This window comes from Paramormyrops kingsleyae, chromosome 19, assembly GCF_048594095.1.
Source record: "Paramormyrops kingsleyae isolate MSU_618 chromosome 19, PKINGS_0.4, whole genome shotgun sequence".
NCBI classification, from domain to species: Eukaryota; Metazoa; Chordata; class Actinopteri; order Osteoglossiformes; family Mormyridae; genus Paramormyrops; species Paramormyrops kingsleyae.
The window spans coordinates 16,820,393-16,846,582 of record NC_132815.1 but is presented as its reverse complement, the minus strand read 5'-3'; the positions used below and the strand labels follow the sequence as shown (position 1 = coordinate 16,846,582).

The 26,190-nt window shown below is 44.0% G+C and overlaps 1 protein-coding gene across 3 annotated transcripts in view; it reads right to left on the bottom strand.

Annotated features, from left to right (window-relative positions):
* Positions 1-26,190, bottom strand: part of LOC111837707 (kelch-like protein 29) — a 158,027-nt gene that overhangs the window by 97,466 nt on the left and 34,371 nt on the right. For all 3 annotated transcript variants that reach the window (XM_072702864.1, XM_072702866.1, XM_072702865.1), the window contains exon 3: positions 2,370-2,679. In XM_072702864.1, the coding sequence (XP_072558965.1) occupies positions 2,370-2,636 (267 nt within the window). In that variant the 5' untranslated portion in view covers positions 2,637-2,679. The remainder of the gene's footprint in view (positions 1-2,369; positions 2,680-26,190) is intronic.

Below are 26,190 nucleotides of genomic sequence, written 5' to 3'. Positions count from 1 at the left end.
GGATGGTGGCTCATTGGGCAGCACTGTGGCTTCTTCTGGGCTTAGGAGTTCAAAAACCACATCTGCTCTCGGTGAGAAGTTTGCATGCCCTCCTCGTATCCTGCAGTCAGGCTCCAAATTGCCAGATGAATATGTTTGCTTTTGTACACCTATGGACTGCTATCTCATCCAGGTTGCTGTCTGAGATAGGCTCCACCTCCCACCAGACAAGGATGGTTAGAAAACTAATTAGAGCACATATTCATCAAGTTCCTTCACACACATTTACATATTTATTTATTTAGCACACTATTTTACCCAAGGTGATGTACAATCTGAAGTTGGGTCAGCCAGTCCCTGGAGCAATTCAAGGTTACGGCCCTTGCTCAAGGGCCCAACAGTGAAATCGCTCAGTCAACCCTAGAATTTGAGCCAGTGACCTTTCAATCACACACACAGCGTTGTAACCCACCGAGTCACACACCACGTCACAGGAAAAATGCAAGGAGCATCATTTTGCTGCAAATGCCACAGGTAAAAATAAAAAATAAAAAACAGCTCTCAATTTCCATGAAATTACGTAACAAATGTATGCAAATGGACGGTTTCTAACTGCTGCTGGTCTAAATAATTCTGATCCCCCCGTTCTCCAAGGCAATTTGCTCCCGGGAAAACTCGCATACGAGTAGCCTTAATGTTATTAATCAGCGGGGTGTAAACAGCACCTTCAGAAGCGAGAGCGGACATTTATCTTTTAACAGAGCCGTCACTCGCCGCGGACGGCGAAATCACCCCCCGCCAGTCTGAACCGGACGGCAGTTTGCTGCCGTTTTCCTTCGCGCTTGATTTAGTTTATTACTGCAGGGCAGCAGCAGATGGCAAAGTCGGCATCTGAATGTTGCTTAAAAATCCCGCAAGGACAAGATTCGGCTCTTCATAGAAAGTCACTGCACATTGCTAACCTTACTCATTTTTCTCAATGTGTAAAATCACGTGTTTGCTTCTGACAGGGAGGAGTCTCTAAGCACCCCTGCCCCCGCCCTGAGATCCAGGGGCACTGGCTGGGGTTCAGAGACTTCAGCCGAGCGCCGATCGATAATCAGCCTGTCCGCTCTGTGCAGGAGATGACTCATGAAGATAGACCACAGAAAATAACATCAATCCACGCAGGGGACGGCGACTTGGGGCTTTCATGGCAGATGACAGAGAAGCATAGCTTGCGATATCGAATGCTAGCGATTAATGCAACTCTTTTCCTTGTAGAGAGAGTGTGTGTGTGTGTGTGTGTGTGTGTGTGGGAGGGGGGGGGGGGCTTCCACTAAAACAATTTTTTTCCTGCACAATCATCAACTAAATATGAAAGGAACATGATAACACTGAGCTTAACGACACGTTTAAAATACTAATGCCTACGCATTTAAAATGAATATAAATACATTTAGCCTCAAGTGTCCTACCGAAGAAAAAGCTCATTTCTCCGTCATGACTGAAATAAACAGCTCTGCTAATCTTTCACGGGGACAGGGCAACAAAACCAAAATATCATGGTCATATACAGAAGTTTGTGCACATGACATGAATTAATAAAGGTTTCATTTATTCACACACACATTCTTGCACAGAAATAAGTAAAGCATCTTGCTCTGTAGTGCAGGTGGGGAAAAAAAAATCCCCAGAGTAAAAAGAAAAAAAAAAACAGAAAATAAGATTAAATGAAACCCTGGTATCTTGGTTTGCACCTTCCCCTGAAAGTGTAAGATATAAATCCAGAGAACTAATAAATAAAATGAGGTGGGGAGAAAAACACAAATACTGCTCCGATTCAGACAGGACTTCTGCTTTTTCTTCTGGACATTCTGAGCAGTGACCAAATTCAAGCCTCCCTTTGTCACAACAATACATTATTATTATCATTACTATCATCATCATCATCACCACTTGCTGTCTATATGTTGCACTATCATCCTGGGTGGACGTTATCTCACGCCACTGAATAGCTCATGGGAGTTTATGTTCTGAGGGCAGAACAAAAAATGATTGGTTCACAGAAATAACCAATCAGATTGCAGAGTGGTGGATCCAAGCAACTACAGGAGGCAGGGCCAGCCAATTAGATGTCTTGGTCACACCTCCTCCAGTTGTTTGGACCCACCTCCTCTACAACGTGATTGCTTAGCTTGCTGAACCAATCATTATTTGTTCTGCCCTCAGAACATTTTTGTGTGAGTGAAACTCCCAAGAGCCGCTGTATACCTGTATGACAGTAAAGTCCACTTGACTTGACTTGACTTGAAACGATCACAGACGAACACAGGAAGTGAAGACAGGACAAGCTTTGTGATTTGAGCAGATCCCAGGAGGCGAGAGCACCCCCCCCCCCCCCCGCTTACCTTGGCGGTGGCGGTGCTGGAACTGGAGCCGATGCGTTTACACGCCAGCTCATTGCTGCTGGTCGTCACGGCGACCGTCACAGGGCTGGGGAGCAATGAGGGGATGACGGGCAAGGGCAGCAGTCCCGGCCGGTTGTTGCCGCCTGTCCCCACGCAGCCGCCGCCACTGTTGCAGTTGCCGTTGTGGCCGTTAAGGGCCACACCGCGATCCCGCCGCTCCCAAGCACCGCGGTAATCCCGCTCGAAGCGGTTGTGGTGTCGGGACATCTCCGCCGGCGTGCGCTCTGCCTCAGAGTGAACTCAAGTCGGCCTGGGAGGAAGGGAGAAAGTGGAAAGCCCTTTAGGGGTGTGTTGACGGGGCAACACTGGAGCCGGAGCTCACGGGAGCCACAGAGGCCTCTGATGACAGACCGAGCTGTGAGCGCTTCACAGGGTGAGCTCCGAGCTCACAGGTCTAATCTCTGCCATCCACCTGGAGAGTTTACATCCAAACCAGCATTATGTGAAGTGACGGCCCGTTGGGACTGCATCCTTTTCATAATTGCATTTAACAGCTTTACAATTTAAAAATTACGTCAAATTTAAGTAAATCTGTATTTACGCAAAACTATCCGAGATACATAGTTCACAGGAATGTCATTTAAACACCTTATCTTTTCATTTATTTCATATGTGTCCTTTAGTATATAATTACTAATTAGTTTCTGCTGGAAAGTCTCTCGAATGGTATAGGAAGATAAATCCAGCTTACATAAGGGTTTGTGGAACAGATTACTGACATAATTTCTGAACCGCCTGAAAGCACTGCTGTGCTTGATACAATGCTTCGTGTTTATAATTGAACTTTCTATGGCGGTTCTGTGCATTATGCCACTGGAATCTGACAGACAAAGGTGATCATTCATGTACCGCTGTGTGACCTGCTCTCTTTCAACATCAACCCCCCCCCCCATGAATTTAGTGATGAGCGAAGGTGTTAATAAGTGTCGCCTTCGTCGCCCAAGTCTGCCACACAAGAGATGACCTCATAAAAGGCCGACGCCAGGATCTTTAACGCAAGCACCTTGCAGTAAGGAGCAGGACAATGCGGCCATCAAGGATTTGCATATGGGGCCGTGACCCAGCAAGACGCACAAAAATGACCCGCTTATGAAAACTGACTGCATGCATTCATGAATAAATAACCTGCTTGATTATGACAAAACAACATCAAATTCATTGGATGTCAAATTATAAAAGATAAGTATTCATAAATATGTCTCGTGTTTAAGATTTACACACCAGCCTGCATGCAGTGTCTTGCCACTGACAGAGAAAATGCACGACTGTCCAAGCTTGAGGATTTGTGCCCAGAACAATTTTTCCATTGTCCCCCACCACAAACCCCCCCCCCCCGTCCCAGGCCCAGGCCCCCCCACCCCCTCCAACCCATACCGAGTGCATAAAAGATTTTTCATCAGAGTTAGGGAACTGGAACTTATGGCTGGGGTGACTGGCACCACAATTATGACAATTATGAACGTCTTCAAACAGAGTCCCTGCAGAAAATCGGAATCTGATGGCAGACGGAGGCCTCCCAGTGCTGCAGAGAGCCCATAATTGGCGCTGCCATGCCGTGTGTGTTGCTCAGGACAGAATTGGAACAGTGAAGCGGAGCCTAACCAGCCTCAGGAGACATTCCAGGAGCTGATGTGGTTTACACTCCAGCACACAAGCTGCAAAACGCTATATTTTTATGTTGGATAGTGTTGCTAACATTCACCGGTTCGTATTCTCAGCGATTTCACCTTTGCATGTGGCCTTTCCAGCACCTACATGCACCCCCTTAATGTTTTGTTTATTTATGTTTATTGGACCCTTTCTCTGAAAGTGATATATGTTTGTTTTTAAGGAAGCAGGGTCACCAAGTCCTTGGAGTAATTGAGGACTAAGGGCCTTGCTCAAGGGCTCAACGGTGAAGCCACACAGCTCACCATGGGATTTGAACCAATCACAGACAGAGAGGCCTACGCTAATGAGCCACACACCGAGGGTTTTCTCGAACCTCCAAGGAAAACGAGACAATAGGCGAAGAACTTTACCGCTTTCTTGCTGGTTTATTTGTGGACGCTGTATTAGCTTATTAGCTGACGGCTGAATCAGCTCCACCATCAGAGTGATTGACCGTCTGCAGACAATGGGCTCCACATGGCTGCAGGCCATCTCACCTCTCCCAACCAATCGGATTCCAGCATGGCCAATAGATTTTATTTAATCAAATTTTTTTTTTCAGCTCCTGCCTTGTGGTACTTCAGCCTGCATTAATTTAACTCCAATCAAGGCTGTACGTGAAAGACATGACTCCATAATGGAATCTGCAGGGGCCATGCGTACATGTATGTGGGTAGATGTGGGCTGGCCTCAAGAATAAAGATTGCAGCTCTGATTCAGACGAGCTCTGCTAGCTGAGAGAAACACGACCACTAAGAGCTGCCGATGTAGCTAATGCTGCTACGTAACACTAAAAATTTTGAGAGGTATGAGTGAGATATTATGAAGGTTCCTCATTTCCCAAACACAATAAGCAACTGAACGATAAGACATTGAGATAGTTTGAGAAATAAAGAGTTTACCACAGGAAAGGCAGCTTGATCACTGTTTGACACACAATGTTATAAACTAAACTAAAGATCACGCTTTCATCTTTCATATACACTGGAATTTTACTATTTATGTATAAGTGGCATAGCTCTATCTCACGTGTCGATTTCTCCAACATTTTACTCTGTTACCTAAGAAAACTGGAGCAATTAGGATGATGCTCATGACTAATTAAGTGGCATGATCAAACAGAATGGGTATGCCGTATGGGCCTAATTAGCTAAATTAGATCACAATTAAGTGTTAAGTCTTGGTTATGACGTGGAATGTATGTCACACAGAGCTACTGTATGCGTTGGAGCAGTTAGCTAAACACAGGGAACAGTAACGCTGCAGTCATCAGTCTGTGGATGTTATCCAATTAAAAAAATAAGTTCCGGCTCTCTCTTCTGCTTCCGTTTAAGGTCGCAAGCACAGCACTCTGTGTCAGGGAAATGCCTTTGTATCTTGCCAAACTGTCTCAATGAGATGGGCTAGGATAAAGGGCGCTTTTCCACTGCGCCAGGTACGGACTTTAGGTACTAAAAAATCAGTACTTTTTGCATTGATTTCCAGTGCAGTACCAGTACCAAAGTACCAAACCAGCAGGGATACTCATGCAGAGCTCATGCAATATCAGCAGCGGTAAACTTTAGATACATTTTTTAACATATACTAGATAATCACCGCCACCACCAAAGTAAAAGCAATAACTAATATTGCAAAGCTTGCTAAGTTTTGATTCCTATTACAAAGTAAAAATATTTTGCCACAATTTAACCACTCAAATGTTGTTTTTGAAAAATCTGTGCACCACAGTATAATATCCAGACAGTACGGAGGCATGAAAAAACCTGACCTCAACAGCTATTGTGATCCTTGAGATGTGAGAATTGCATGTGCATAACATGAAATGTCGATATTAATATTGCATAATATCTCCTTAATATTGCACGAAACACCCTGCCTCATGTCGTCACGATGTCACTCTACACACCAGTGGATAGCAAACACAGGTAGTACCACAAATATTGTTGTGAAGTACCGAAAATTTGGTGCCTGTTGCAGTGAAAAAACACTAAATGATGAACTTCACTGATCCCAGTGGGAAATTCTTGTGCATACAGCAGTTATTTAAGGTACAGAACAAACAGACATATAATGCAAAACAAGACAAAGTGCAAAGACAGTACTTACAGTACTGACAAATTAAGGTGCACAAACAGAATATCCTGAAAAAGAATGTGTATAGTGAGGTAAATGTGCAAATAGATCACATGGGGCTTGAACTACAACTAAGGTGGGATGCTTCATGACCTGTTGTGGCTGGGAGTGGGGGGGCACCATGTAGGAAGGTGGCATTTTAGTGCCTCAGGCTCATTCTATGTCACTCTATTTAATAATCAGTGTAGTGACTGTTTGTGGCCAGCAGGGGCGACGGTGGGGAGGGGGGCAAACCTCGTGGACCCCATGCAAATGTGGGTCTTGTGGGCTGTGAACAGGGAACAGCAGTCACGGCCGTGTCACGCATCATCATGGCGGGGGATTCGTCGATCCCCGAAGTCGGCCGCACCAAATGCCAGGTCACTTATTTAAATCGGTCACCTCTGTGCTGCTCTGACCTCAGTGCTGGCACCACAGTGTGTGTTTTCAGCCCAGCTGAGCTCTTAATTAATTAGCCCTTTTTCTGATTAAAAGAACTGCTGGACTCAAATCAGATTACATGGCGACCACCCGTGCTACTCCCACACACATCAGCAATGCCGGCGCGTGATGAGATGTTGGCGAGAACGGGGACAGTGTGCCACTCAGCAGGTTAGGTCACTGTGTCTGTGATCGGAAGGCCGTTGGTTCAAATCCCATGGTGGGCAGAGCGATTTCACCGTTGGGCCCAGAATTATTCCAGGGACTCACTAATCCTGCTTCTTCTCAGTCGTATACCTCTGGATAAAGGCATCCGCTAAATGAATAAATGAAAGAGGAGCAGGATAAGAGAGAATGCGGGGTGAAGCCAGGTGATGATCCTCTCTTTTGTTAGACATGTGCCTCGTTTTAATCCATACAGGATGCGGCTCTGTTGTTCCCTCAGCCAAATGCTGATCCTTGATCCCACACTCTGCTGGAGCTATTTCTCCAATTTTCTCTTGTTGTATATTTCTTTTGCTAACACCAAAATGGCTGCCTTTGCTTTTCATCCCTCCATTCCATCTTATTGAACCCATCTCCATTGACTTCTCTTAGCCCTGTGGCACAAATCTTTGCCTGTCATTCTTCCTGTTATATGCATGTCATCTTCCTTGGGACATACACAGATATATGTTAGATTTTTAACTTGCTATGTGGCCTGTGTTTCTTGGGTAAATTATGCGTGAGATCCAAATGTGTGTAGATCCAAATAAAATATGAGAATAATCAGACAAACATTATGTTAATATCCTGGCAATTACTCTGCTTAGGGGTTCCAACAGAAATGGAGGAAGGATGGAAAAATCCCAGAACATCGGTAAGAAATATGCATTTTAGATTGTGCACAGTGTGGGGTTAGTAATTGAGTAAGACAGGCTGAAGTATCAGAGACTACTGAGAGGTGAATCATGGGTATGAAGATTATTTTAAAAATCATAAAAGGCCAATGAGGAAAAATAATTCTTTCACCAAAACCAGTTGTGATGGACAGTAATTACCCAGCAGATCTCTGTAATGACATGGGCTGTGCAGATCAGACTGGATACAAACACATCAAAAAATATATAAATTAAAGCTATAAATAATAGGACTGAATCAAAAAGGGAGCATTTTTGTCTCAGCGATAATTAGACAGTGTGGCAATTAATTTTCTCACAACACAAAGCGATGTTGAAGCTATAATGAAAAGAATTATATACACTATAAAAATATATTTTAGTTTAAGCATGTGGAGCTTAAAAAAAGACGAAAATTCAAAAGTATTTTTTTCCCCACAATGCAAAAATGCTTTTTAGGTCAAAAGACTACAAAGTGCACATAATGGTCTCCTCACTAGGCACGATTCTCCCTTTATTCCAGTGCTTTTCAGAATAATACACAAACTTCTGCTGGTTTTCAGGCCATTGAAGCATATCGTGGGGGACTGCGGCCACCCAAAAATCAAGAACGTCCCAGTGTAAGCTTGATTTCTCCCTTCTGGATGCAAGCACAAGCAAAGACAGAAGACGAAACACTTATTAATCAGCTTGTGAAAAACACTCCCTGTAACGGTTAGTGTGACCTAAAGTGCTTTTTTGTTGTGATTTTTTAGAAAACCACATTCATTGCTAAAGAAATACATACCTTCTGCATAAATAAAGTGAAACAGCCTTACTGCGTGGTATTATAAATTAGATCGACCTTTAAATTCTTTCGGAAAAGAAAAGGCACCTCAGGTTCCTTTGTGAGAATATACTACAATATAGTATTATAATTAACGTGTGCGCTCTCAAAATAAATTTCAAGAAAAATGAAAAGCAGCATGTGGAGTGCAGGTAGTTTAATGGCTCCTTCTGAAACCCTGCCAGGGTTATGGTGTATAATTTAGCGCTGAAGTGTAAACACAAGGCTGTCGGGATAAATATCTGTAAAGCTGAAAGCGCTCACGGCCCCCGCCACTCCCCAAATCACCTCACAACGGCACTTTGAGATGGCTCCTTCGTGCCAATTCACGGGATAATCCGCCTTACGGAAACCCTGCTGGGCACAGCTGGAATCGCCTGAAATCTGCAAACCTGACATGTCACTCTATTAGTGACCCCCACCCCACCACCCCCCCCACCCACCCCCCCTGTCCTTCTTTCCATCCTTTGGATCCAGAGACCTACCCCTCACGAAGCTGACACACTCACATTCACGGTCGCATTTCTGTTGAATAAACGCATTTGTACGTCGCGCAGCGGAGATAGAGCAGGTTGCCAAAGAGATTACCCTAGCCCAGAGATGGCAGGAGGGATGCCATTGATATGTAAAGGGGCGAAAGGGGGGGGGGGGGGGGCTGGGGAGCTGGACCGTTGATGCGAGGCACCACCACTGATGTCACAAAGCGGCAACGAACTGCTGTGTTTCACAGCACAGGCTGTCAAAGTGAAACCCACGGCTTGCAACGTTCCGCACCTCAAGCGAGGGCTTTCTGACCTCTCACTACGGGGTCTCCAGATATCTATGCATTTCCTTCACTAGCTGAGTACTGCACACTCTTTTCATACAGTATGTAACACACAGACTGATAAATTGTGCTTAAGTGACAGATTGTTACCATACAAAGTTTTTCACAGTACTGAAATATTGTTGACAGATTCAAAGGTTTATGGAGCAGGGGTCAGTCGTAGGGTAAATAAGAAAGACCCACAACATGGCAACATACACATTTACACGTGTCCCTACGCAGAACTCACACAGAGAATACTACTGTTTGCTGGCCCTATTTAAATCCTGATGAAACCAATCAGGGCCATAAGGCTGGCAATAGACTGCCACAGAAATACAAAAGATAACGTACGTCCAGCCTGGTGTCTTTGTGTACCAAAAAAAAAAATTAAAAATTACACAGCAACTCAAACAGTAGCTTGTGGGACATAATGCAGATTATGCAACCCTAAATCTAAGCATGTAAAGCAGAAGAAACAATGCTGTTGGGATGAATAATCTGTATGGTTGGGGTGTTACTGGAGTGGAGGAAGATAATACAAGCACATGTGGCGTATGTCGAATATTACAGGCTGCTACGCTTTGAATTGCATCGCATGGACGGCGGGAAATTAGACATCGCTCAGCTTCACGGGCAGTAGGAGGCACGATCCAGAGACTCAGAAATCCGCCGGATGCTGTCCCGCAATCACATGGTGAAGAGCAAGCAGCCTGGGCTTACGGGTACTCAGAGTATCACGGCGATAATGACCGGTCCCTCTCTGAAAACAGTAACACCGCGGCATGGACAAGATACCATTATGGAGGTTAAAAAAAATGCATGTTTTTGTGTCACTCTCCGGAGGAGAACAGAAATGCTTCTTTTTACATTATCTCTGCAAGAAAGGTGCACGTGCGGCCGATCCCCCAGCTGGCACTCGCTCGCACTTCACGGTGGTGCGCGATGGCTGGGCACAGACAGGGAAAACGTGAGATGCACACCTGTTCACCAGGACTCTGCCCTCTGCTTCACCTTCAAGTACCCCATTCATCCGGAAGAGTGATTCGGGTGTATGTCTCACTCTTATAGTCAAGCTATAGTGCTATTTTTGTTTTGTTTTGTTATTAGCAGAAAGAAAACCAAAATTATCTTAAATACCTATTTTTCCATGTCTGGACAAATCTCCCAATCCCAGGTTAACATAAGTGTGTGTGTGTGTGTGTGTGTGTATATATATACACACACACACACACACATATATATATGCAGTTATTGTGATTATGTGCCATATAAAAATTGTCATATAAAAACATTCAGCCGAATAGTTAAGTCGTAATGCTCTGCTTATGAACAGTAGGAGTTTTTTTATTTCCTTTAATAATGCTGAATGCTGCTAACCAGCCCTCTTCATCTTCACCTTAGTGTAACTCTTACCTGCTTTGTTCAGCTTGCAGAAATACGATTTTTAACTGTATATTTTTTCTGTTACTTAATGGAAATCCATGGGAGAGCAGATCCAGTCAAATAAAGGAACTGCACTGGGGAAGCTACGCTACATTTAATTCCAATTAGCTTAGCAGTGCGGGTCCTCTGCTTTGTTCGACGACTAGACCACCTTTAATTTTACCCTTACATACATGCAGCCCATCTCAGGTACGCAGGGCACAGGGCAGGGGACACACTGGACGGGATGCCAGACCATCACAGGCCCACATTCATATACACACTCACCCAGAGCAAACACATGTGACACGGGGAGCGCATGCAAACTCTACACGCACAGAACGGATGTGGGATTTGAACCAACAACCCTGTAAGTGCGATGCTATGGTGCCAACCAGCAAGGTACCGCGCTCCCCTTTTACAGTATTTGATAAAAGTAGCAATGTAAAATATGATGAAATCATCTTCATAAATGGCTATAAGATGAATGTCCTTATTTACACATCATGGGAAGGGTCATGGGGAGGGAGGGCAGGTGCCCGCGGTTGGTGTGCCCATTACTGGCCCTCGACGCTGAGATGGATTTAAAGCAGGATCCCCTGGATGAAAGCAGAGAAGCGTAGGGACCCCGACCACGAGGGAATCATCACATGAGCAACCCAGAACTAAGGGGGGGGGGGGGACCTTGAAGATGTTTCACTCTGTCAGTTTATGTTTCATCTCTGAAGACCCCCTACAACTTCTCTATGGACCCCCAAGGATGAAAACCTTTAGTTTATAGTCATGTGATTGTTTTCCTGGCCCCCAGTAACCAGCATTTCTGTTTCTCCGACCCCAAAAAGGCTGTGCTGATTCTCTTCTCTTTTCTTTTTCATTCCGCACCAAAAGGATGGCTTTTTTAGAGTGTGCCGTCTGTCCGGTTCATACCAAACCTCGTCCGTGCCAAATGAAGATCTAGGTCCTGCTGCATCCTCGTGCCCAATATTTCCATAAATACTTACATATTATAACGCGGTGCAGAATAGCACAAACAAAAAAATGTGATTTAAGGTGTAAGATGTCACAGTTGAAATGGAACCAAAGCATGGTTATCAAAAATATATATGTGTTGGGAAATTAAGATACCATTAACACCGCTGATCAATTGAAACCCTATGCTATAGAAAGCTGTAACTTTCCGGCTGTTGTGCTGTCACGGTCCCCTTGTCAGAATGCCGTCTCCCTCAGTGAATTAACCGCACCTGGTGCTGGCCCCTTTAATAGCCTGGGCCACCACACGGTCAGTGCGAGGGATTGTTCCTCCATGTGGGGCTGCACTGGCTGTTTCTTGCTTGTCTCCCGTGTAACCCTGACCCGACCTTCCTGCCGTGTTCCTGTCCGCCCCCGTTTCCCCCGGATCCCTGTGTGCTCCCCACTCCCGTCCGGCATCTCCGCTGTAAGACTGACTTCCCCAGTTTATTTCCACTCCATGAGCCCGGCCACATCTCTGCCTCTCCATTCTGCTTCTGTTTGCCCTGGTTCCAATAAAACTACCTGCTTGCTCGGCATCGGGATCCTTCCCGAGGTTTCTGTCATGACACTTTGGGCTGTTATCACCCGCTAAGCGAATTTCGGTCGATTTTGGGAGCATTGCCCATTCACGTTGAATCATGCCTCTGACTCTCTAAATTTTGACACCGGTAACCAGGGTGAGGAGGCTTATAAGCCGGCACTTGCAGATTTGTACTATTTCAATTTATAATTGTGTTTTGCACAAGCGTTGAATCATGTTAAAGTCATGATGGCTGGGCTCACTTTTTCACCCTCTTCGCACCAAAACGCTTTACGAGGGTTTATGAACCCTTTATACGTGACCTAACTAACCTCACATTAGAGGGTAAAATAACCAAACGCCAAGGGAATCACCATTTATTTTATATTATCTTTATCAGTAAGTCTATTATGATGTTAAATAATCACATAAATGTATTTACAAAATATATCTTCAGTAAACTGTTTCATTAACATAGTTTTCAGTCAAATCAACTCGTAAATGATAAATCCTTTATTTGTCATTTGCATAAGTCCAGGTACATTTGAATGCTTCTATCTGCCTACCCCATCTTCCTGTCCATAGTCTGGGGGTCACAGTGCAGAGTCAGCCAATGAGCAGAGCCCCTGGAGCTGGGGGACTTGTTCAAGGGCCCATGGACATGTGACTCTTCTAATGGAGCCGGGACTTAAACTGGCAACCTGCCAATAAGGCGCACAGAGGCTTATCCCTCTGAGACACTCACCTCCCCAGTATGAAAACGTAAATATGAAAATAAATAATAACATGGAGAAATGAATGCATGCATGCCTGATCTGCTTTGTGGTCATCTTTCAGTCCCAGCTAAGCGTAATTGACATGTCTATGATCAAAGTCCATAAACAAAATGTGAAATTAGCCAAGTGGTAAGAAAGAAACTCTCCTTTTCAATATGCCATGACCTGAATATAAAATCAATCCAATTAGCATTCAGATACCTTGGGCCTCACATCAGAGATTAGTCCTCTGACTAAGAGCGAATAACATCAATAAGAACAAAAGGGCTCCTCTTTTACAAGTCTGCAGGATAAAAGCAGAAGATGGTAATTCAGCATAGTTACACGTGGAATTTGATGTGTTCTGTGCACACCGTGTCTGCAACTACATGTGACATCTGGCGTATTGCATGCAATTCAAGGATTCATTCAGAACAATGATTTGAAGAAGGTGTGGAAGCAGAAGCAGGAAGCGCTGTGTCTATGCGCACAGCCTAGAGAGCACTTTGATTTTACGGATGACATCTTCCCCATAGCTGTCTTTTCATTTTGGACACGTCTCAAACCACTCAGTTTATCGATCTGCCGTTTAAGATGGGCTTTGAAAAAAGGACTTTATCTTAACAGAAAAAACAGAGACCCTAAGTCACAAACCACTTGCAAAATTATACTTACAAAGAAGAAAACGATATTAACAAACAAGACACAAAAAGAGAGGATACTTACCCAGTGAGTTGTATAGGGCTGCAAATCACTGTGTGCACCCAACTCACACCGTGTAACACCAGGGGGCGCTGTGTGACTCAGCAGGTTAGGTCTCCATGCGTCTGATCTGAAGGTTGATGGTTCAAATCCCCAGTCACGTGCTTGGGCCTTTGAGCGAGATCCTAAACCCCCAAAAAATGCTTCAGGGGTGTCAGATAACACCAGGCCCTTTAAAGGACAGCAAGATGGGATATCGGAAAACTGGAGTATTCCAACGTACTTGTTCAGCATCATTCCCTCACTTCAGCAGGTTTTCCACAGCTTCTCTGTGTCAGGATCCACCTCCCATTTGTACAACTCAATCAATCAACCCATATTCTATACACATACAGTGTCCACAATTAACTGAAAGTCTCAAACGTTGCTTTACATAAATAAATAAGACTATGTACAAAGAGAGAGAGGAGGGATTAGGTACATTAAAATAAAAGGGCCGCTTTAATTCCCCCCCTCCCCCCCCCAAATTAGGACATTCCCCAAAGCATAACTAATCACCACCGAAACACAAAAGACAGGTTCCAAAATTTATATATCCCAGATTCCCAGAAAAAGGAGGGAAATGAAAACGCGGTAACAGCATAGCAAGGAGCAGCAAAGACAAGAGCTTCCTTCCAGAAGGAGTGAGCTCAGCTCTTTATGGATAAGAGCGGTTAGTGTAGGAGGACGAGGTGCCTGTCACCTCTTCTGCCTTAGAGGCTTCCACAGTCTGGTGTCACCAGAAGACACTCCCAGCCTGATCTGCACTAGATATATTTACCTTTAATTCAAAATAGTATCCAAAAATCTCACCCGTTGCATTGAATGACAGCCCCTCCCCTTCCCCGATGCCAACTCCTCAGTCCAGCATGAATCACTGGTGCTATGAATAAGGCAAATCACAGGTGAGGAAGAAATGATCTATGGGATCTGTAGGAAGACTGCCAGTCAGGCTGAGTGCTGCATGGTCAAAACAAAAGCGAAACAGACTTTCTTTTTTTTGTAGTGGCAGAAACAAAATAAGGGTTAGGGGACCTACATTCCATATTATACATGAAATAAGGTAAAATATTATTATAATACACTCAGCTTCTACTGTATATTTCCTCAAATTATTCAGTGTGAAAGGAAGCTTTATCTGCTGTTTGTGCATTGGAACGTGTTAATTTCCACAAATCCCATCTTGCTGCCTTTATTTTTAAGAAACACACACAAGTAGAGGATGAGAGTGACTCTTGAGGTCAGAGAAAGCCATTTATATTGTCCCCTATCCCCTTTAAGGGCCTTGCTGAAAGACTCAACAGAAATATGGCCACTCTGCTGAGCAGGGGATCCGAACTGGTGACCTTCTGTTTGCTGAGCTGCCCCCCCCCCCACACACACACATTTATACAGCTGCATATAAATTGTTATATCTGTTCTGGGAAAAATGCATATAGCTATAGAAATATATTTGTTATTGATGCACCTTTGGCACCAGCCACCCCCTTCGCAGCCCCCTACTGGCCCAGATTCACATAAAATACACAGAGGTGGGGGTTTTCTGTAGCAACACCCCCCCCCCCCCCCCCAGAGAGGTACACCAGGGCACATAGAGAGCTGTCCTCGGGCACACAAAAAAAATTCTTTTTGATGTTTTGGCCACTGGAACATCATGGAGTTTTCCTCCAATTTCATACCTCGTACAGTAAGCAAGAAAAGGGCTTGACACTAATTAATGCTGCACTGGTTTTATTTAATGCCGCGCTGGTTTTATTTAATGCCATATGTAAAATCCTGTTTATGTTTATTACATTAATTCATTGAGCAGATGCTCCTATGCACAATCCAGGTCTTCAGCAGAGGTGAGTGTAACAGACTCCACAGTAAATGACCTTTACATTTTGTCAAATTAGGTTTGATGTACATTTAAACATGCTGACTATACTATATAACTGCTGTTTATGTTCCAGACAAGAGTATCACAATTGAAATGTCTGTCATGAAAAACTCAGTTCTTTTAAGTCCTCTTTAAAAGTACTGTCCTTTTCGGGAAATGTGTGTGTGTCTGTGTATATTTTCTGGAAATGTGTGTGTCTGTGTATATTTTCGGGAGATGTGTGTGTCTGTGTATATTTTCTGGAAATGTGTCTGTCTATGTATATTTTCGGGAGATGTGTGTGGGTGTCTGTGTATATTTTCGGGAGATGTGTGTGTGCCTGTGTATATTTTTGGGAGATGTATGTGTGTCTGTGGATATTTTTGGGAGATGTGTGTGTGTCTGTGGATATTTTTGGGAGATGTGTGTGTGTCTGTGGATATTTTCGGGAGATGTGTGTGTGTCTGTGTATATTTCCTGGAAATGTGTGTGTGTCTGTGTATATTTTCTGGAAATGTGTGTGTGTCTGTGTATATTTTTGGGAGATGTGTGTGTGCCTGTGTATATTTTTGGGAGATGTATGTGTGTCTGTGGATATTTTTGGGAGATGTGTGTGTGTCTGTGTATATTTTCTGGAAATGTGTCTGTGTCTGTGTATATTTTCGGGAGATGTGTGTGTGTCTGTGTATATTTTCGGGAGATGTGTGTGTGTCTGTGTATATTTTCTGGAAATGTGTGTGTGTCTGTGTATATTTTCGGGAGGTGCATGTGTATGTCTGTCAGTCTTTGGGGTAAAGCAGTTACCAAGCCATCATGCTGACAGTCACCCAAAGCAGTGAACAAGCTCCCTTCTCCCACTCGCCAGAAACTCACTATGAGGAGGAGAGTAATGCTGTCCCCCCCAGCTCAACCCCCTCCCTGTCAGGAAACATAAATGCAAAGCTTGCCTTCTGCCTGAACCCGCACCCCACATCTCCCTGGCTGAACCCCCACATGCCAATTAACTGCGAGCTGCAAGAAGCCACACGCTCAGTCTCCCACTCAGACTCAGGCAATGTGACTTAAAACTTCCAAATAAAAATCTTTTACAAACGCATTTTACTGCCAAAACTCTTTGGGAGGTTCCTCTGATGTCCAAAAGTGAAGGAACATCACCGTTTATCCTGGGCAAAGGTACGCATTTCCTAACAGTCACCGCGTTTATAACGTATCGGGCTGACAACCTTCCCGTACAGGGAGCGGCTGCTCCCAATGCACCCTGACTGACCCCGGCCCTCCTTGCCACCTCCATGCGCGACCTCAACATGCTAAAGCAATTCCCCCTGGCAGTTAAACATCACGGAAGAACTCCCTCTCCCCCTGGTGTGTCTGGGCCTCTTAGTCCGGGTTACCTCCACATACTTACTGTATTCACCTCCTCCCTGCTGCCGCAGGAGAACCACAGTCCTCTGGCCTATTTGCACAAACCTCCCTGTCTGATGCAGTATGACCTGGCATAACTTGTATTTGTGTTTTATTTGTGTTTACTCTGGCCGGAAGGACATGCTGAGCTAAGTTTTTTTGTTGTATAGCGTGACTGCTTACTCTGCATATGACAATAAACCCTTGAATCTAGAATCTTCCAGCCCAAACCCCCCCGAACCAGATCTATCGCTTCATTTCAGCTCTCCTTGACAGCACGCCAGGGATGGTCTGCCACTGACGATGTTAGCACTCGGTCGCAGATGCCGGCTAGGAAGTCCCCGCCAAACCCAGAATCGTAACTCCAAGACGTGCCTGACAAATTCAGTACCGTGTTTCATAACACAGCTCTGGGGTAAGTGGAGTCCAACATTCACCTGGAAAGCTGGTGGTTGCTGAATACTCAGGTACGTGATGTTTCAGAAGAAGAACATTTCTGTGGGTACTCTCTCCAGTTAATGCCCCTTCAGGAACATTACAGAAAACACACTCATCACGGGGCTACTAAAGGTCGCAAAATATCTTAGAATTCGTATCCCCCCCCCCACCACCACATCTAAAATAGCTCTGGACAGTGTTTTCCATCGTTTTCAAGACTTCAACATGACATGTGAGAATTTGAACTCCGGGAAATGAGAGGAAATGAGTGTTACTGCAATTCCTATGAACACCAAATATTCCATCTTCAGGGGTGGGGGCATGGGTGGAGTACAAGAAGTTCATTAAAGCACATCACTGTACAGCTGGCCCTCCCCATCAGTGGTTGGTTGAAAATATATTTTTTATATATTATATTATATATATAATATATATTTATATATATTCCCTAAAGTTCCAAAAAGTAAAATTTTGCCGCCTAGCACTATGCTGAATGCAACTGAATGAAGTGAGGTGTAGGCATACTCTGCTGTAGTAATGAATGTAGAATGACGTGATGTGCAGGCACACCCTGCCATACTGATGAATGAAGCGTATAATGAAGTAATGTGTAGGCATACCCTGCTGTAGTGATGAATGAAGCGTATAATGAAGTGATGTGTATGCATACCCTGCTGTAGTGATGAATGAAGTTTGGAGTGAAGTGATGTGTAGGCATACCATGCCATAGTGATGAATGAAGCGATGTGTAGACATACCCTGCTGTAGTGATGGATGAAGTGTAGGGTGAAATGATGTGTAGTCATACCCTACTGTAGTGATGAATAAAGTGTAAAATGAAGTGATGTGTAGACATACCCTACTGTAGTAATGAATGATGTGCAGGCATACCATGCTATAGTGATGAAGTATAGAATGAAGTGATGTGTAGGCATACCCTGCTCTAGTGGTGAATGGAGTGTACAATGAAGTGATGTGCAGGCACACCATGCTCTAGTGATGAATGAAGTATAGAATGAAGTGATGTGCAGGCATACCCTGCTATAGTAATTAAGTATAGAATGAAGTGATGTGTAGGCATACCCCACTGTAGCCTCCTGCCATTTCACACATCCTCAGTCTCTCTCCAGCACTCTTCATCTGAGCATTGTTTGTTATGCGTCTCATTCGTTCACTACTTGTGTTGTAAGTGTAAGTATCTGTAAGTGTTGAAAGAAAGAAAATGTTACATTGTTGCTGATGTGTACTATGTAGTTAGTCTTACAATGGTTGCATTTGTATTGAATATGCACAGACTTTTTTCATGTCATAACTCCCTAAAAAGCACAATATAACAAAGATTTACATAGCATTTACATTGCATTAGGTATTTATAATGTGATGATTTATAATATGCAGGAGGATGTCCATAGGTTATATGCAAATATCACGCCATTTTATTTAAGGGACTTGAACATCCACAGATTCTGGTATCCACAGGGGGTCCTGGAACCAGTTCCCCACGGATACTGAGGGACGACTGTACAAAAAACCCAAACAGAGAGAGGAGTTGCATGTTTTCATTCTACCAAAGTCAAATGACATTAAAGGTCAGTCGTTTCACCGGGGACTGAATCCAGAAACATTACCTCGTACCACGCAAAGGTGTGCTTTCAAATCTGATATAAATAGCCTGTAACCTTTAACAATGTAATTTTACTTAATTACAAGGATGAGGCAGCTTTAAATAGGTGATTTTTCCCCCCAGAAAACAATCTTCCCTGGAGACATTTTTGTTGAAATGCGACAGACTCCAGAGAAAAGCAGCCCAAAATAGCTGTCTGTCTTTACACATTCCCCTTACTTATCGTTTTCTCTTCTTGCCGTCCTCCTACACGCCCAGGGTATAAATTCACATCTAGGGCAGCACAGCCCTGAGTTTGCATGAGTGGTGTGGTGGAGGAAAACAACGTCTGGCCAGCGTATGCCCAGTAGGACTTCGGTTCAGTTCCAGTCAAAAGTGTTTCTGTTAGCCGCCAGCACTGCCGGATTTAACCGACTCAGCGTGCGGTGGATCGGACGGACACAGAGAACCCGGGCAGGGACCCCCCCCCCCCCACCCCGCCTGATCTGTGAGTGGAGCCCCAATGTGAGCGGAGAGATTACGCGAACAGGAAATCAAAGCCACCAGTGTGTCACCCCCATTTTTCAGTTCAGTGAAGTGAAATTACATTTCACGTCCTGCCCCCGTCTCCACCCCAGCCCGCCCCCCTGAAAAAAAAATCTTTTCGGCATCAGCGTGTTTTAGGTAGAGAAATTCACCCTACAGTAACTAAAAAAAATATATGGAAAAACAGGGGAAGAGCTCAGATGTAAAAGAGTCCCTGAAGTCTGGAGTATTTCATTAAAAAATCATGTCTGCGCATGGATGGATGCTTCTCTTTACTTGTTGTAGGGGTCGGACAGAGTTCAGGGCAAGGCTGGGTTGGCAGGCCAGCTCTCCATCGCGGGGTTAGCCCTGTCCGCCAGGATGCCCTGGTCACTCTGCAGCCAGATGCCTGGAAGCAGCCAAGAGATCTGGGATTTGTTTTTTTTCCTCTGCCGCATCAACACATCCTAAGGCCAAGTGTGGGAAGTGAAACTGGACTGAAATCATTTCTAATGGATGGGGGAAGAAAACAAAAATATAAAAATGCGTGTCTAATTTACTGACTCTCTGACGCCTCTTACAGCCAGAAGCCGCGCATTGTATGGGGCCCCTGAGGTTTGGCCCCCTGTTGGCCGCAAACAATCACGACACTAAATATTTAATAAACATGTTCTTCATTTAGGATGCTGAAGCAGCGTGTTCTGCCAACCAGCTAGCTACGATCTTCTGACTTTACTCACTATCTTTTAATTTAGTTTTAGAAACATCTGGGGGGGTGACTTTTTGAGTGTGGCCCCAGAAACGACCTGCCTACAGCAGGATGGACGTAAGGACGATTAGAGACTGTCAGTTAGACCCCAGATCGGCGAAGAATGCGTGAAGCCAAATGCACCGTCGTGTGCTGCGATGTGTTTTTTTTATGTCTCACCAGCTTTCGATTAGATTGCAGGCATCTCGGGACGCTCAGGTGCCCCCCCGCCTCCCCCGTACGCTGGACAGGACAAGATACTCAAGAAGTTTCAGATATCTGCTTCTTTACAAGGTCAAAACACACGGGAGGCACACTGTCCTTGGCAGGAACCCGACTCCGTCCGCCCAAGGGACAGATCGTTGGATATCTGTCTATATACCATTAATTGGCCCGCTGCCATCGCCAAATAACTCAGCGGTATCTGTCACGCTGGGAAACATACAGCACAGCTCGATAAAACCTCACCAGTCTCCGGGGAGCCTCATTAATGTGAGACAAAAAGTAAATATTGCTGTCTCACTTAAAGAATCCAGAGGATAAAAAAAAAAAACTATGGTACGTGAGAAACAAACAGCCACGAGGCTGTCTGCATGCAGAGTGTGATTCCATCAATCTGCAGCAAAAGGACGGGTCCTTTCGCCACCTCCGTCAATGAGGTGTCCTTTATTGTCGTCACATATGATTTTGTATCGCAGCCCCCGATTGGCCGTCATGATGTCTGACAAGGGCGTCTAATCAGAAATGGCGTCGCACTAAGCCGCAGAACAATGGGTAGACATACGGAAATTTGCATGCGGTAAAACATTTACCGGAAGGTTTTTCTGAAGCTGGCTTGTCAGAATTTCTTAAGAAATACTGGGAGAGAGGATGAGGGAAAAAACGACGTCAAGTAAAGGAACAAGGTAAAACAGCCAGAGGCTGTGAAAGATTTCCATACAACGATCTATCCATCCATCTTCCTACCGCCTCTTATCAGGGTGACGGGGGGCTGGAGCCTGACCCACACAGCATAAGGCACAAGGCGGGGGCACACCCTGGACGGGATGCCGGTACAGCGAATGATGTACGTGCAAACATATAAAAAGCTCTTTAAAACAGACACTTGCACATAACGGATATCCTTGAAAGAAGTGAACACAAACAGAAACGCCAGAGTGTATGGCCTCGAAAGTAGGAATAAAGGACAAAAAAAGACAAAAAATCTTGAGTCTGTACCAACAGCTTCTAACAAGAGTTTGGAGCTGGTACAGGTACCAGAGAGAACCAGACGTGACACCGCCATGGCAAAGGTCACGGAAGATGCTAGCATGTAAGAAAGAATCTCCGCAGAGGTGATATGTCTCCACGGGTACAAAAGAGTAAATATATTTTCACTGAGAAGCAACAGGGAGCATAATAAGGATGACAACAGTGGACAAACTTTGCAAGATCGTCAACATCCTGTCTAAACACACTCAGGAGGCAACTATTATGGGACAGTTGAGTTGGGTTGCTATGCAACTGCTGATAAAACCAGTCGGTGCCCATTTTTGGGTCCGGTGGTGCAAAGAGCAAAGGCGCTGGACTGTACGGCCCTCCTTTGACACGCTGTCAAAGTCACCAACAGGAGAAAGCCTGGCAGCAGCGCTGCGATCAAAAAATGCAACGGATGCATGAAACATGCGAGGCTGCAGCCGTCTTTCCATAACGCGTCTGCCGTGAAGGTCCAGCTTCCGGACTGTAACCTCAAATAAAGTCTCTGATATTCGGATTCGGTGCTGAAGACTTAAAGAAGCGTCAGAGTCTTCGAACCGAGAAGCAGCAGAGTAAAGATCAGACTGGTTTGACACTGAAGCTGAGTGAAGAACTTACTCATTTAAAGAGGGTGGATCCACATGATTAAGCGGATGGAAGTATTTAAACGTCATCAATTACTGCAATGCAATGTTTAGAATATTGTTTTAATCAAAGGTTAATCAATTTAACAAATTGATTAAATAAATCAAATACATTATTTTTTAAATAAACATTTAAATTTCCCATACTGTGTGAATGTTTCTGTGTGCGTGTGTGTGTGTTTGTGTGTGTGGTCCAGATATATCTTACCTTGTGGGGACACCACAACGTGATGAATACCTGTTTTTTTTTACCTTATGGGGATCAGTTTCCTGATCCGTGACTGTAATGAAAAAATTAAAAATACAAAAACTCTTCTATTTTGCATGGTTACTTATGGTTATGGTTAGGGCAGGGTAGGGTAGGGGTTAAGGTTGTCATAGTTAGCGTTAGCATTTTTCCCATTGAAATGAATGAGCGGTCCCCAAAAAGATATGATTACACAACTCTGTGTGTGTGTGTGTGTGTGTGTGTGTGCGTAGTCAAGGATATATTACATTGTGGGGCCATTTGATCTCCACAATGTGATAAAATCCTGTTATTTTGATGTGGTGGGGACATTTTTTTTGCTCCCCACAAGTTTATAAAAATCTGTGACCGCAATTTAAAAACTACAATTGCCAAAAGTCATGTATTTTTTGTCTACTTGTGGTTAAGGTTAGGGCTGGGTAGGGTTATTGCCCATAGAAATAAATGTTTCCCAACAAAGATTGGATTGTGTGTGTGTGTGTGTGTGTGTGTCTGTGATGGACTAGCATCCCATCTACGCGTAGTACAAACTTCACCTCTTGTCGTTACCCTATACAGAATAATCGGTGAAACAAAACAGATGGATTGTTGGAGAGAAATTTAATTATTAGTGATACATAATAGCTGTGGATTTTTTTTTCTCTCCAAGAAAGCCTTCGATCGCTGGATGCATTCCGCCGCTTTCTGAGTTATGCAAACACCCTGCTGTAACGTGGGAAGAGGCTGCAGGACCACTACACCCAGAGCTTTATTAAAAACCATTCGTCGTAAGAACTTTGCTTGGAACTGAATCTTGGATGTGACACATATCCACTAAATTCTCCGCGTTTCACATCTAATGAGGACAGCAGCCTGTACATTCAGGAATCAGGAAATACCATCAGCTTCTCTGTGTGGAAATGGCCAGCATATATCTATGAATTACAAGCAGGATTTGACAGGTGAGCACTACACTTTCATGGACAGACTTAAGTCCTATAGAGTCTGATGGGAGTGAGGCTAAGGACTTATGGAACCACCAGGTAACTTCACATTGCTGCTGCCACAATGCCACGTTTCTGTAAAATGTAATTATATAAATACAAAAAATATTTTGGGAAAATGTTTATTTCCAGCAAATATCAAAAGAGGATTTATACAGCACTTCCAAACAGACAGACAGACAGATAGACAGATAGACAGATAGACAGACAGACAGATAGATAGACAGACAGACAGACAGATAGATAGATAGATAATGCTCATTTTAGGGTGGCACCAAGCTTTTAAACTATTAATAATTTCAAACTACTAACAATTTTTAAACTATTAATAAGGATATTATATGAATATTCAACTCTCCCTCTGAGCTTTGTGTATATGCAGCATTTAAAAAGGTTTATGAACCAGTTGGTTCGGCATTTATTATTTATACTGGACTGGACTGAACAGAATTAGTCGAAAGCGTTGAATGCACTGGCAAGCCAATGGAGTATCCAAAGAGTGAGGGCAACATCGGATTAACCACTGAAGAGAGGATAAACAAGAGAGTGCCAGCCCTCTGTGTTTGCACATGGCTTTTGGGCGGCTGCTGCTTTAGGGGAAAATGTAGAAAGTGTCAAGCACTGGATTATAGCCACATTCACAGCAAATGTGCCTTTCACTCCATAAGCGGTCACAAAGAGCTGAGTCAGCATTGGCTTTGGCAGGGCTATAAGTCTGAAGAAAATGACTCTACTATAGCAATCAGCTGGGTATGGAGAAGCTGGTTTAAAGGAATACATTTGGCTGGTCGGGAATGTGAAAGTTCTCTCTGGATTATAAACCGTCCTCCAACTCATGGGAGTTTTACTTACACAAAAAAGTTCTGAGGACAGAATGAAAAATGATTGGTTCAGAGAGATAACCAATCAGATTGTAGAGGAGGTGGATCCAAGCAACTAGAGGAAGCAGGACCAAGGAATCTAATTGGTTCTCTTTTTCCTTCTGCCCTCAGAACATTTTTGTGTAAGTAAAACTCCCATGAGCTGTCCTCCAGTGTCATCTGATTATAGGGCTACTTAGTGTTGTAGTCAAGACCGCCTAAACCGAGACCAAGACATTGCCGAGACCGGAGGGTATCAAGACCAAGACACTGCCGAGACTTGAGGGTACCAAGACCAAGACCAAGTCCAAGACCAAGACCAAGACACACTAAGGCGAGACCAAGACCAAGACTGGTCGAGACCAAGACCAAGACCGAAAACAGACTAGGGCTAGAATCGACATCACATTACCCAGATCAACTGTAGAGAAAAAAGGCATTGCTGTAAAGTGTCATTACTCGTTAAATCAAATTCATGTTATCTTTTCAATTATATTGTCCGTATGTCCATATGTCTCTCATTTAAAATCTCCCAGATTTGTCATAGTTACGAGACCTGATAGAAAATAATATTCTCAGCAATCCTCTCCTATAACCATTTTATCAGACCTCGTCAAGGGAAAGAGATGGGATGTACCAGAAAGATGTTCATATTAAGTCTCTTATACCAGGGACAGAGGCCTTGGGTAAGCTATGAATACAGCTATGTAATGATCCTTTGCTTTGAATTGAAGAGAATGAGCCTCCAGATTGACTTGCACCTCCAAGACCGTGCTTTCTAATCAATGTAAAATACCTAATTTATTTGAATTATAACTATGCTATAGACTTCGCGGACATTTTCGGACATTTTTTTGCCGATGTATGATACGATGTGTATGATGTGTGTGGACTGTGAAGCACTGGCAGTGTCCGTGGAGAAAATGTATAAAATGTAACGTTTTTGAAATGGATGCATCTGACTGGTTGCATTTGAATTGAGGCGCGTAATAAATAATGATACTGTTCTGTGAGGATGTGCAGTTTTCTCTTTTTTTCCCCATCCCATCGAGACCGCTATGTCCGAGACCAAGACAAGACCGAGACCAAATAGAGTCGAGACCAAGACAAGACCGAGACCAAATAGAGTCGAGACCAAGACAAGACCGAGACCACAAAAAATTGGTCTCGAGACCGGTCTCGAGACCAAGACCGGTTTCGAGAACTACAACACTAGGGCTACTGCACACCATAGGTGTGTCCGAAATCACATACTTTTTTGCATGCTTTTTATCAGAAGCCTACTACTCAGCTGTTATATTGTATGTAGACATGAGAACAGTATGCACGCATTTGGACACACTGCGGTTGCTATCTTGCATATCGGTCTTTGACAGTTGATGTCACACTCGCTAAAGTCGCAGTGTATTCTGGGTCGAATCGCCATTTTGCAGGTATATAACTCAAGACCAAGCGTTTGCATCCGCCTTTATCCTTCGAAAGATGGGATACTCGTGCTGTGTGAAAGGCTGTCATACTAAATCACAAGGCAGAAAGGTGGACCACAACATAAGATTTTTTCGGATTCCCACTTGGAAAAAAGGATATGGACGGCAGGTAGAGGAGGTGTTAAATTATTCCATGTATTATTATTTATTATGCATTTGTAAGGCTGTCTACAGGATTACAGTTAACTTCATCATATAATTACTAATAACTTAACTTGAACATAAGAACATAAGAAATTTATTGAAGTAGCCATTTGGCTGCATCCAGACCTGTTAGAATCTAATATGCCTGGACCATGTCCCCCCTTAGTCTAATTTGTTCGAGGCTGTACAGATTTGTTTGCAACTTGATTACAAGTTAGCGTACCTTTGCAGTGACGATTGTGTTGTCGCAGTCCTGCGTTCGAAATGTGAACAGATCCTACACCCAGCCATTGATGAAATGTCCGTGGGCTTCAAGAGATTTATAGTTCTTGAACTGTTCATATGTGTAAGCGCTGATACCATAAACAAGGTAGTTTGTTATATCCAGAGATGAAGTTAGAGGCAACAATGTCGCGTCGGAAT